Raw genomic sequence first — 13,519 nt, 5'->3', positions numbered from 1 at the left:
AGTATTATCATTGTATACCCCTTTGGGAAATCAATGGATTAAACTGGTGTGATTCTACAGATCGAAGACTTTAGAACCTTAGAGAAGATTTCCCGAGAAGTCAAGTCAATTACGATTATTGGTGGAGGCTTTCTTGGTAGCGAACTGGCCTGTGCTCTTGGCAGAAAGGGTGAGTATTGGGGAGTGACCTCCATTTTCTTTCTCTGGCCTTATAGCACGTGCTTTTCAGAGATGCATTTGCCAGCATCAGTAGAAAGGGGTCGATTAATGTTTACATGATGAAAAACTAATCACAGAGCTTAGCTCTGATGTGGGTCACCTTAGTGATTGAAAGGCTTTCATCCAAGCAGCTGAGCAGTGCTGCTTTCTTTCCTTTTCCTCTCACCTCTAGGCCAGAACTCCTTAGAAATAAAATATTAAGGAAAGTGAGTTATTAAGATGGTAGGGGCAGTGTAGACTAAAGAACTGCATGTATCTTTGAACTGCTGCTCCCCGTAAAAGTCAAAGACTTCTTTCCGACACATGATGGTTCGCAGCTTGACTTATCTGTGAGTTCCAGTTCGAATGTTTCACAGCAGTCATTTGTTTTCTTACCGTGGTTTTTCAGCTGTGTGAAATCAGAGCATCTTCTCAGGAGGGTGCATACTATTCAGAGCTTGGAAGGCACTTGTGTAAGCCTGGGTGTATGTGCACCGACTTCACTGTATGTCCCTGAATCCAGGGACAAGTTCTGGCACCTGTTGTGTTTGCCATGTGGATGGATGCCCTTGTGCCCTAGTGGCCCAGAAATGGGTGCTCTGGCCCAGGTCGTGGCCTTGCCTTGTGTGCAGTAGATGGCTATCGCTGGCCCCTTTACTTCTCTTCCTGGGGTTGGCCTTTGCCTCCTGCTTTACCTACTCTGTTTCTTCTTCCCAGCTCGAGCCTCAGGCACAGAAGTGATTCAGCTTTTTCCTGAGAAAGGAAATATGGGGAAGGTCCTCCCCGAATACCTCAGCAACTGGACCATGGAAAAAGTCCGACGAGGTAGAGACACTCTTTCCATATGCTCCCACTCTTGTCTGGAGTTAGTTAGAACTGGCAGAGTTTGCTTCTTTGGGAACCCCCTGTACATAAGCCTTACCGGCTGCCAGGTGAAAAGTTTCCACCATTCTCCTGTCAGCTGGCTTCATGTAGGTGTTATGAATCTGATGCAGCAGATTCCTGGAAGTGCCGGAAATGAACTGTGGGTGTGGGTGCCTGTGGCTCTCCAAGGCCGCCCGTGTGCTGACGAGTCCTGGTTTTGTGGGGGATGCCTCTCGTCTGTTGTGAGGGTGGTGGGCTCACAGGCTCAGCCTCATGTCTCGTTTGCCTTCCAGAGGGGGTTAAGGTGCTGCCTAGTGCTATTGTGCAATCAGTTGGAGTCAGCGCTGGCAGGTTACTCATCAAGCTGAAAGATGGCCGGAAGGTAAGGAGGGGAAGACAGGCTGCCAGAAGACCTTCCAACCCTGCCCTGCCCTGCCCTGTTTCCTCATTCTTACTCCTTCATTTGATACCCATAGATTAGTTGTCTTGGCAGTTGCCATTGACCTGTCATAATTTTCTGAATGAACTGTCCTCTACTAAAATAAAAATGATGGGAGCCGGCATAGACACCTGGGAACCATTTCCCATATCCCCTTCTTGTGTATGTCACACACTTTTGAGACCTTCTACGGTGGCAGATTTCTGTTCGGATGGAAGGGGGTATGTATGTGTGCAGGCGTGACACTTTATGAAATGGAACTTAGAACCTCTTTATCAGAGTTAATCAGTGATTTTTTGATAAAGCCCCAATTTTTAGTGACGTGATATACAGTTGCTCCAACCATAGGTATACGAGGAAACTGTGATCATTGACTGAATTCTTTCTGTCCTCAGGTAGAAACTGACCACATAGTGGCAGCCGTGGGCCTGGAGCCCAATGTTGAGTTGGCCAAGACTGGTGGATTAGAGATAGACTCTGATTTTGGTGGCTTCCGGGTAAATGCAGAGCTCCAGGCCCGCTCTAACATCTGGGTGGTAAGTGTGCGGTGATGGCCTGACCAGATGCAGTGCGTTGGCTCGGGCCTGGGCGCAAGTCTGCCTGGTGTTGCTCAGAGATTTAGCAGCAGCTTGCTCAAAAAGGGTCTCTGTGTTTGGAAGCTGAGGGTAGACAGCAGAAGCTTGTGAACTGTTCAGTTTACAGGATCAGGTCTGGCCTCATGCCACAGGCTTCTGGAAAAGGAAGTGAATGGTGCACATGGCCACAGAAGTAGGCCTCTCCCGGTTCCGCTGTTGGCAGCAGCCATCAGCATCCCCTTGATAGGCGTGTGTGCAGCTTTCAGACTGATCTGCTGTTCCTTTTGCCTGAACACGAGTCCAGTTTTGTAACATTCTCTGGAAAGGAAAATTACTCCATTTTCATTTTCCTTGAGTACTATTTTTAGGTGTTTTTAAAAATCTGTTACAACACAAACAGGACTATAGTATGTAGGAACATGAGGTAATTTCCCTATTGTTAGATCATAACAAGTGTATTGTGTTTGATTATGGACTCTGCAACCAAGGACGTAGGAACTTTGAAGGGTGTTTTTCCCTTAAAGCTCTTTTTTTTTTTTTTAAAGATACATTGTACTGGATTTTTTTACAATTGTTATAAAAGCCATACATGCTCTGTGTGGAAAACGCAGCCAAAAAGGAGAAAGGGAGTCCTCGGCAGCAGCCACGGATATTTGGGTGTATTTCCTTCCCTTCATTTCCTAGCACATAGGTGTTTTTCTTTGTTGTAGACAGTCATGACAAGCATACTATGTATAAACCTTTGTATTCTTTTCTCTTTCACTTAACGTTCAAATGTAAGTTTTTTCCACATTGCTTCCAATTCTGTGAACAGTGTAGTGACTGTATAATACTCCATTTGGTGGATCTCAGAATTTATCTCCCCACTGCTCATATGTTGGATTTTTAGGTTGCTTTGGGGGTATCTGAATAGCCACAAAGATGAACAAAGAGTGAGAGAGCTAACAAGCCACCACATCCTCCGTGAAGCTGGCCTTGTTCACCTCCAGCCAGCAGGGGGTTCTCTCTCTGCTTGAAACCCTGAGCTCACTCACTGCATTCCTCTTGTATGGCACACCATCAGTGCAACAGTGCCACACCTTCCTCAGTGCTTGTACACTCCATGTGGGCAGGGTCTGTGTCAGGCATGTCTCTGCAGCCCAGACAGTATGATGCGCTGTACAGAGTAAATACTCTGGAAATACTTGCTGAATGAATGAATGAATATTGAATGATCAAAAAAAAAATCTCACCTTGGAAAAGATTTCTAGGTAAGAGGCAGTCACATCTAAAAACTGGTTTCCACACAGGAAAAAATATTCTGCAAATCCTGGTTATTAAATACCCTGTTTCTGCTAAAGGGCAGAACCAGAAGAAAGTGCAAGCTGGAGCATGCAGAACTGAGGTTAGCTTTGAGGAAGCATCTGATGTTTTTTTAAAAATGGAAGCGTATCTGTTTTTGATACTGTAGGTATGATTCCAACCTGTGGATGGAAAATGTTAGTTAACATCACAAGCATTTTTTTGAACCCCCAAAGTTTATGTTCTGTCCTTAACTTGCTTTTTTTCTTTAATCATGTGTCATGTAACATATTTGTCTCCAAAGGCAGGAGATGCCGCATGTTTCTACGATATAAAGTTGGGTAGAAGGCGGGTAGAGCACCATGATCATGCTGTTGTGAGCGGAAGATTGGCTGGAGAGAATATGACTGGAGCTGCTAAGCCGTACTGGCATCAGTCAATGTTCTGGTAATAGTTTTGTGCTTTGAGGACTCAGTCGGTTAGAACACAGAATTAATGGAGCCAGAAGCATATGGTTTGGTTTCCTTGTGGGCCAGTTAGCTTCATACAGAGGGTAAAAAAATTGCATCTCATGTCTGTGCTTTCTACCCCTGAGCCATCTTCTGGTAAAAGGACTCCATTCGACCTAAGTTTGAACAGGTGAATGAATGGAGATGGCACTAGAACTTCTGCTAAAATAACTCAGAGTTGGAGCTACAGTAGGTAGGACAGAAGTGTGCTCTTAGATAAAGACAGAAGTATATTTTCTTTGTTCTTTGCTGCTGATGCTCAGGAGCCCAACCTACGGACAAAGACAGCCCACTCATGTAACTCTTAAAATAAGCAATTCAGAGTCAGACAAATATAGGCAGCTTTCTGGATAATGAAAAGTTAGTGATGGATATTCCTGAGTACTGGAGCTGGCCCTGTTTGGCCCACTCTCATCTTGTTGATTTGAAAGATGGGATACATTAAAAAAAAAAAAAAACTTCAAGGTTTCAGAAACCTCTAAGCCGTTTCTGTTGAGAAAATTCTCAGCTGATGGCAGTACATTTCAGGATGATCACACACAGTTTCATGAGTGGGCAGCAAAACAAATAATAGATGGATCTCGGGGTCAACATGTGTAAGATAATATACTTAGGAAAAGAATAGCTCTACAATTGTCAGTTTCCATGAACAGAATCCAAGAAGTCATTGTAGACTGTTCCCTGAAGACACCAGTCCAATGAGCTTCTTTGGCCAAGAAGATAACAAAATATAGGGCCCCAGAAACAAAACAGCTCAAGTCACTGAGATGATTACAAAACCATGGCGTGCCTCTGCCACCAATATTCCATGAACTTCCTAGCATGATGATGATAGGAAAAGTTTCCAAGAAGAACAAAGAAAATAAAATGACCAAGTGAGCCAAGGTGCCTCTGTATAGAAAGCATTTCAGCTTTGAAAAAATGGAAGCTAAGAGGAAATGATGCAAAGTAAAGTAAGGAAGTTTATCAGTTAATAAAACCACAAAATATCTCACATTCTGAGTTCCATAGATATGGAGCACTCTTTAAAGTTTCAAAAAGGCAGCTTTGAAAAGACGTAAAGGGAAGTAGTGAATAGTAAATGTGGGGATGTCATCCCGCCCCAGATGTGGTGTATGGTATAAACACATGATAAAATTTTAAAACATATAGATTACAGTATGGATCTGCAATATGCATAGTGGCTTGTTAAGGAAAAATAAAAACTGTTTGGGATAATCGTGCTTTCTCACAGTTGTCCCCAGATGCCCTAGCAGGCGAGAGATCACTTTGGGATTTCTCTTGCCACCAGGTTCTTTGGTTGGCACGAAAGCATGGTTGTTGTCATAGAGAAAACATTCTGCCACACCATTCTTGACAGTACTCTGACAGAATACCTTCTTTGTCCTTCCTCAGGAGTGATTTGGGCCCCGATGTTGGCTATGAAGCGATTGGTCTGGTGGATAGTAGCTTGCCCACAGTCGGTGTTTTTGCAAAAGCAACTGCACAGGACAACCCCAAATCTGCCACAGAGCAGTCAGGTAAGGAAGCCCAGCCTCTTCTCGTGAAGAGTATTGAAGAGTATTAAGCCGTGGTCCAAATCCTCCCAAACAAGGGCTTTCTGTATTGGCCAGGGGGAACCTGTGAAAGCCACTCTTCATGGTGTGCTTTAAAACACACCAGACCCAAAGTCCTTACTCTTCAGTGGTCTGAGAGCTGGTGAAATCAGGTATCCTGGTCAGAGCATAGATGGTTACAGTGGGTGTTATCCTAGACTCTGGACGGTAGGTAACTCAATGACTGAAAGTCTAGTTTTTCTGGATGGACTAGGAAGACTGGTGTGATGAAGAAAACTTGTACTTTTTCAGTGCCACCCCCTCTTTTTTTTGCTTCCTGCTGATCCCAAGAATGAGGCCCAAGAACCTTAGTGTGGGACCTGCTCCCTTCCTTGTGCCTTGGACAGTGAAGAACTGGGCTGAGTAGTTCTTCCATACTCAGTCACTCAGTCATGTCTGATTCTTCACAACCCCATGGACTGTAGCCCGCCAGGCTCCTGGGATTTCCCAGACAAGAATATTGGAGTGGGTTGCCATGCCCTCCTCCAGGGGATCTTCTGACCCAGGGATTGAACCCATATCTCCTGTATGGGCAGACAGAGTCTTTACAGGGCCACCTGGGAAGCCCAGGTAGTTCTTAAGCCGCCTCTAGTTCCAGTTGTCAGATCTGAACACCAGGTTTTCTTTAGACAGGAAGCAAAGAATATCTCTCTTGAAATGAATGTCTCTCCCACACACATCTCTTTCATTAACTCCCAGGCCTCTTCTCTCTCCCTTCGTGACCTTGGCTGAAGTTATTTAACCTCTGTGTCCTCCTATTAGAGGCATTTTAAGGACAAATTGCTCTTTAAGGAGAAAGCAAGACATATGGATATAAGGGTCTTGTTCATGTATAATCTAAGTGGATTACATTATTACTCCTTAATTTGGACCTCTCCTGGGAAGTGGATCCCCGGAGGAGGACCCAGGGACTTATAAACTGCAGGTCACTGCTCTGTCCACCAGGCAGTATTACCTGAAGCCTGGTTCTCAGAAGACAAAGTACCCTCTCCCCAGGCTGCTGCCACCACCCCACCCAGGAGGAAACACTTGCACTACGGTTTTTCCCTTTAGAAGTGCCTTCTGCTTTGGCCAGAGTGTCTCTAATGATGCTAAGAGAACTTTCTGCCATAGTGGCAGTGTTCTGTCTTCTGTCCGAAACATTAGCCACTCGGCACATATGGCTCTTCAGCACTTGAAATGTGGTTAGTGCAAACGTGCTACATTGCTTCAGTCACATCCTAGGAATTTCCCAGGCCAGAATACTGGAGTGGATTGTCATTTCCCTCCTCCAGGGGATCTTCGCAACCCAGGTATCAAACCCACATCTCTTATGACTCTGGCACTGGTAGGCAGGTTCTTTACCACTAGCGCCACCTGGGAAGCTCAAGAAGAAAGGCTTCCCTGACCGGGAATCAAACCAGAGCTTCAGTGGTGAGAGCAGCTAATCCTAACCACTAGACCACCAGGGAGCGTTGGGTTTCACAAATGAACTGGTTTGGCAAATGAGGAACTGGACTTTACATTTTTTGTTCAATTTTAATGAAAATTAAACTTCAATTGTGAATTAATTTTAATTAGGATAACTATACCTAACTAGTGGCTATTGTACTGACCGTAGCTCTAGGATGTTTCTCAGACGACAAGAATAAGTCTTCTGTAATTTGAAAAAGATACCAGGAAATATCCGTAGAGTCAATTTAAAATGAGATAGAAAGTTTGGGGTCAGACTGACCCAGTGCCCAGCAACTGGCAAGGAAGAGCTTTTGTTGGCTCTGTCAATGGAGAGGAGCTGGAGAAGACCAGTGTTTACTGAGGCAGCGTAGAAAAACAAATCATCTAGAAGCAGCCTGAAGCAGGTGTTGAAAGATACTTGCCTTCTAGAATTTCCAAGCGCATAATAAGTGACTTTGTTTTGTTTTGACTTTGCTTGTTTGTTTGGGGGGTTGACCACAGGCACTGGTATCCGATCAGAGAGCGAGACAGAGTCTGAGGCCTCGGACATCCCTGTTCCTCCCAGCAACCCTGCAGTCCCCCAGGTCCCCACCCAAGGGGAGGACTACGGCAAAGGTGTCATCTTCTACCTCAGGGACAAAGTGGTGGTGGGGATCGTGCTGTGGAACATCTTCAACCGGATGCCAATAGCACGGAAGGTAGGTGCCGGCACAGCTCTGAGAGGAAGATAGGGGTGTGGGCGGAAGCTGCTCCTGTGACTTCATCAGCTGTCCTGCCATGCACTGTCCTCCCAGGTCAGACTGGGCCTGAGCAGAACAAGGTGTCGCCTTGGCTCAGGAATGTTTCTTTCTTTTTTTATAAAAGGAATGTTTCTTTTTCACTCAGGACACGGTTGGGTGGCGTCCTCACTTGGGCTTTGCAGAAAGCCCTTCCCACAACTCCCTCCCGGTGTGGAGTGGGGGCTGGCCTGGCCCGCACACACACGAAGTGAGTTAGACTCCTTGTTCCTCTGTCCCTCAGATTATTAAGGACGGTGAGCAACATGAAGATCTCAATGAAGTAGCCAAGCTCTTCAACATTCATGAAGACTGAAGCCCTCGCCCTGAGTAGCAGGCAGGCTCTTGGCTGTCCCTGAGAACAGCTTAGATGAGTAAAGGAGCATTTTTTTTTATTCAGCAGACTTCCTCTGAATGTATGGGTATGAATGATCAAGTCCTTTGTGAATATTTCAACCATGTAGGCAAATTCTTAATGTTCACATCATTAAATAAAACCTGATTCTTCTAAATTCTCTTCTCTTTGAAAGGGAGCGAGTGGGTGAAGGGAGGAAAGCTGTGCGAATGAGAGAGCAGGCCAGTTGGAAGCGTTCCCAAATAGACCATCTTTCTTGGCCTCCTTCTCCTTGCTTCACACTCTCAGCTTCTTTCAGTTTCCTGAACTCTCTCGCCTTCCAGACCTCTTTGTACAGACCTGCTATGGCCTCTTCCCACAGAACTTGACCCCTCTCCCCTCCTCTGGGGAAAATCGCCATCTCTGAAGACTTTCCTGATCCTCCCAAGCCTGTTCCTTGCTTACATGTCCCCCTGCTGCTCTGCAGCTCCCTGGAAGCCAAAACTCTGGGTTTCCTGTCTTCTCACGGTTCTCTCTCCAGAGCTGGGCACAGGGCTCATAGTAGGTGTTCAGTGAAACATTGAATGAGCACACACATAAACATGTGGACTCCACTCTGCTCTACCTGGGGCACCTCCCCTGTGTACCCCCCAGCCCAGAACTGAATTGGTCGTGGGAGGGGAGAGCAGAAAAGACATTTACTGCAAACGGAAACAGAGGTTCGGAGACCGGTGCTTCAGGGCTAAGCTTGGAGTCTGACTCGTGGAGGGATCTTGGTCTCTTCAACTCCTCCACTCACTGTCCCCCAAACTAGAAATTTCCCTCCCCTATCCCCTTTTATCTCAAATAGGCTTATAGGCATGCCTCACCTTATAGATGATTTCCTGGGAAGAGAAGTCAAAGTTTCATAAATCAACTCATATTTTACATTTCAAATTACTTAACTTTTAAAAATCAAATCTTAATTTCTATTAAGAGGAAAGTTTTACTACTTTCAAGAGTCCTATTGGGAATCTTTTTCTAAAGAGAAAATAATTACCAGGCTGGATTTTGTTATCGGTATTGGGTTTGTTTAAAGGGAGTAGCAGCTATAATGAAATCCCTTCTGGACACTAGAACGGGACATATGTCCACTTTAAGAGTTAGCTGCACTAGAACAGCTTCTTACCATATATATACACGTTTAGTGAAGTATGATCTGAGGCATGACATACCTAAATCCGTAGGTATAAAACTCATCTAGTATTCTGTGAAACGGGACTTATTATATAGTGATTGCTGCTTACAGAGATGGTACCAAGACACTGTAAGACCCTGAAGCATTTAAATCATTTTTTAAAAAGGTCAAATTGTGATTTGCCTTGTTTCACTGTTAGGTGCAGTTTCATCTAATTCTTTGACAGTTGCCATCCTTGCATGGAATGTCATGATAATTCAGTTAACTAAAATGAAAGGATCTGTTCTTCTATTCAGTGTTCATTGAATACCTACTAGGAGCCATGTAGATGGCAGAATAGGAAGATGGAGAAAACATGGCTACTTCTCCTAAGGAGCTGCTGGTGGCAGTGAGGAAAGCAGACACATGAACCCAGAAGCATAATATAGTCAGTTGTGTCCACAGGAAGATACAAAAAGCCCTGTAGGCACGAGAAGAATGGAGATCAGCCAGAGCACCCATCTTTTGTCAATCACTGCTGCTGGATCACTTCCTAAAGCATCACTTGGTCCACGTCCCCCGACCCTACAGCATAGGACGAACATACACTGACTTCCTGTCATTAGTCATATCAAGTCCCAACCTCGGCCCCCTCTGCCCTGTGGACCACCTTTGAACATGCATATGCGCACACACATAAACATCTGGTTTATCTCCACTTTTAAACTTTTGTTTGTGCTCTTCACATCTGAAACACCGCCCCTGTTCCCTTCTACATATCTAAATCCCGCTTATCTTTCAAGTCCCGGATGAAATCCCACCATGGTGACGTAGTACCAGCTGGACTAGTGCCCACACATGATTTCATCTTTGAACTTCAGTTGCACTTACTGCCTTTGAACTTGATTGTCCTTTAAGTAGTCTCCTCATTATTAGTGTTCACTCCCTAAATTGGCTATAAGCTCTCCCAGAGCAGACTTTTTCCTCAGGATGGGGACAACGTTCCCTATCCCCCTCGAAAACCCTGGCAAAGTGCTGACCAAGTCCTTGGTTGCTGGATGATGCTAGATAACGGGGCTTATTGTAAAAGTGAGCCTCTGCCTTGGGGCCTCAGTTCTCTGTAATCCAGGTTATCAGACCTCCGTTACTTCACCCACTGCTACTTAGCCCAGGATGTGTTTCATCCTGGGATGAAACCCAGGATGTGGGATCCTGGGTCTCCAAGGATCACAAGGAACAAATCCAAGGACCAATTTCTGACTACAGACAAGCAGTGCCAGCTGAGGTTTGGCCCTTGATAGCTGGCCTGTGATTAGCTGGGCCGCAGAACAGGGCTGGTCACACCCTGTGAAGTTGGGGCTCTGCCAAAATATCAAGCTTTTGGGGCTCACCCACTTGACCGCAGCCTCGCTTCTCTTTGCCATTTTACAAATGATACCTGGTGGTGCCTTGGCCCCACTTCAGGATGGTGCTGACGTTTGCCTGGCCACCTGTAGGACACACATGGTGAGAGATGTCCTCGTACTTGAGCTGGCAAGATGGACCTGAGGGGAGGGAGTGTGTTTGATTGGAAAGGGGTCAGAGTAAGCCTCTTAGTGGAGGATGAGGTCAACATGTGGGACTGTCTTCTTGTTCTAATCAACAGGGCCTGTTTTGGAGACAAGAGGCTTAGGGCAGAAAGGGATGGGGGTGGGGAACCCACAGTGATCTAGCACAGGCTGCTTCCTTGAAGGAAAACCAGCAGCTCCTCTAGAGACCCGTTTATACAAAGGAACTCTCCCCTCCCTTCCACTACTGCCCCTTCCCGTTCCCGCTCCTCACTCCTCGCAAGTTTGGCTGCCACAATATCCCCTCTGCCCTTCCCTGACGCCACCTGAAGCCTGGCACCCTTGCTGCCCAAGAGATTGCTGGGGCTCCATCCCAGTGCCCTGTGCTCTGGGCAGAGGGAAAGTCCTGCCGGCCCCAGAGGTGAAGTAAGACTGCCTCTGGCCTCTTTCCCATCTTATCAGGGAATTTCTGGCGGGCACGGACACATGTAAACAAAACCACACACAGAGACAGAGCCCAGGCCAGTGATGACGTTCCCCTGCCTGGCTGGTTCTACAGATGGGTGTGACTGGGTCAGAGTACAGGGAGGGTCTGAATATTTAAATACTGGACTGCCAATTCCTGGTTGGAAAACGGACCATCTCAAAATGAACATTTTGAGAAAGAGAAACACAGCCCCTGACACCTGGAAGCTGGCCTGGGACTGTCAGCAAGGCCTTGGTGTCGCTAAAAACTCCCTACTGGGCCTGGGTGTGCTGTTGAATGTAAACAGGTTCATGGGACATTAGCAGCATATGAGGCCACCCTGACCATGGTGGATGGAGCCAAAAACAAGACTACTCCAGAATCATGTGTGAACAGGGGCAAAAAAAAAAAAAAAAAGCCAAACACTGCCCAAACCACAGAAATGAGCAACCACCACCCACCATCCTGGCTAATCTAAGTGACTACTGCTTCCTTACCAATTACAGATTGAGCCACACTCCAGTCTGCCCTCCTATTGGATATGATTTATTCAGTAAGACACTTCCTGACAGCATCTAATTCAGAGTAAAGCCTGGCTTCCTTAACCCCTCCCCCAAATCACCCAGCCTGGCCTGAATTCTACAAGTCCTTCCCAGCACCCTCTTCCTGAGACACCCCACAGGTCGCCAGGGCGCACACCCTCCCTCACTGCAGCCTTTGGCTGGTAGGTGTTGACAATTTGGTGGTAGCCCAAATACCTTCAGGAGGCCCACCATGAGTTTTGCCTAGTCTCATACTTTCTTGAAGATCTTTCCTGGTCCCGGTGGAGTCTCCAAGGTCTGTGTCAGTTGGAGAAGCCCAGGAGTCACATCTGGTGTGTGGACAGAGCTGCCTGGCTCCCAGGCAGGTTCCCACCTGTGCTCTTGTGGTATTTGCAGTGCAACACAGAAATGCTTCTGAAGGAGCACTCAATGTGGGTGTTGAATTTATGAATACATATATACATTTGTAAATGGATTTATTGGTCAGCTAGCAAACATACAGCATAACTTACTGCACGCTGTGGGACAACAGGCCCCAGGGATAAGACGATGACTAATATACAGTCCCTGCCCTCAGTGGCTTTATAACCTAGTGGCAGACAGACAGGTCATCGGGAACCATCAGTGCAACAAGGTGCTGGGAGTGTGATGTGTGAGTTCACATCAGATCTTCATCACTCCTCGCATTACTGTTCTGCTTCCATCTACTCCAAGCTTTTCCTCTACTGACCGAATCATGGTTCTTCCTCCATTCTCTTCTTGTATTTTCTCTCATCTCTAGGAACAGAACATGAGTCTGTTTACTTAAACTCTCGGCAGCCTCATCTGTAAAATGAAGGGAAACAGATCATCCCTCCACCCTCAGCTCTAACCTCCTGTGTATGGAAAAGTCTCTCAGATGCTCACCCAGGACTTCCTTCAGCCCTCCACAGACTCACTTGCCTTTCATCTCTAGGGTCTACAGCAGATGCTAATGGGACCCCAAACCCTTGGCAAATGTTTCTGCACATTGCTTCTGCTATCCCTTTGACTCAACAGATTGTTTTTGTGGTTGATTTAGTTTGAGGCTTATCACTTAGCAAGTTACATGTAATCAACATAGCAAGTTACATGTAATTGACATAGCAAGTTACACCTAGACCTAGGCCCCTAGACATTGCTCCTTGCCTGATTTGCTCTCCATGGAGAGTCTGACAGCCTTAAAACTGCTTCATGAAAGGTGGCATCCTTTAGCCCCTAAAAAAGGCTGGCTTCAAGCCCAAAATTGCCCCAGGAAGGCTTTATGGTGAGATTGTTCTCAGCCATGATCCTAGCATCTTAGCACTATGTTCCTACCCAACCATTCAGTGGCTCCCGGTCCCCAACAAACACACCCTGCAGAGCTGGCTGGTGAAGAGCCACCTTAACCAAGCAGCTTTCAACTTGAGGCTGAGATAATGAGCACAGAAAATCCCCTTCATGCAACATTAAACCTCAAGTCTGAGACTAGTTTGCAGGCCCCCTTTGCTCGTTAGTACATTGCCATTTCCACATCGGCCATGGTCTTGGCAGAGCCCTGCCCCCAAATACAGCGACAAGTGGGCCAGGAAGCTTGCAAGCTTCACCACCCAACCCTTACTGTAGAGACAAAAGGAAACTGCATACAGGGTAAGAAAGAAAATCAGCACTGTGATTTGCTGGGTGGGAAAGGATGCTTAGGGCTTCCCAGTTGGTGCTGGTAGTAAAGAACCTGCCTGCCAATGCTGTAGACTTAAGAGATGCACATTCAATTCCTGGGTTGGGAAGATCCCCTGGAGGAGGGCA

The 13,519-nt window shown here is 46.3% G+C and overlaps 1 protein-coding gene across 2 annotated transcripts in view; it reads left to right on the top strand.

Annotated features, from left to right (window-relative positions):
* Positions 1–8,183, top strand: part of AIFM1 (apoptosis inducing factor mitochondria associated 1) — a 30,783-nt gene extending 22,600 nt beyond the window's left edge. For both annotated transcript variants that reach the window (NM_001192984.1, XM_005227498.5), the window contains exons 9-16: positions 61–169; positions 916–1,023; positions 1,356–1,444; positions 1,897–2,037; positions 3,662–3,804; positions 5,262–5,386; positions 7,397–7,593; positions 7,916–8,183. In NM_001192984.1, the coding sequence (NP_001179913.1) occupies positions 61–169; positions 916–1,023; positions 1,356–1,444; positions 1,897–2,037; positions 3,662–3,804; positions 5,262–5,386; positions 7,397–7,593; positions 7,916–7,987 (984 nt within the window). In that variant the 3' untranslated portion in view covers positions 7,988–8,183. The remainder of the gene's footprint in view (positions 1–60; positions 170–915; positions 1,024–1,355; positions 1,445–1,896; positions 2,038–3,661; positions 3,805–5,261; positions 5,387–7,396; positions 7,594–7,915) is intronic.
* Positions 8,184–13,519: the final 5,336 nt, after the last annotated feature.

Source organism: Bos taurus, chromosome X (assembly GCF_002263795.3).
Source record: "Bos taurus isolate L1 Dominette 01449 registration number 42190680 breed Hereford chromosome X, ARS-UCD2.0, whole genome shotgun sequence".
Lineage (NCBI taxonomy): Eukaryota > Metazoa > Chordata > Mammalia > Artiodactyla > Bovidae > Bos > Bos taurus.
This window is presented reverse-complemented; position numbering and strand designations above follow the sequence as displayed.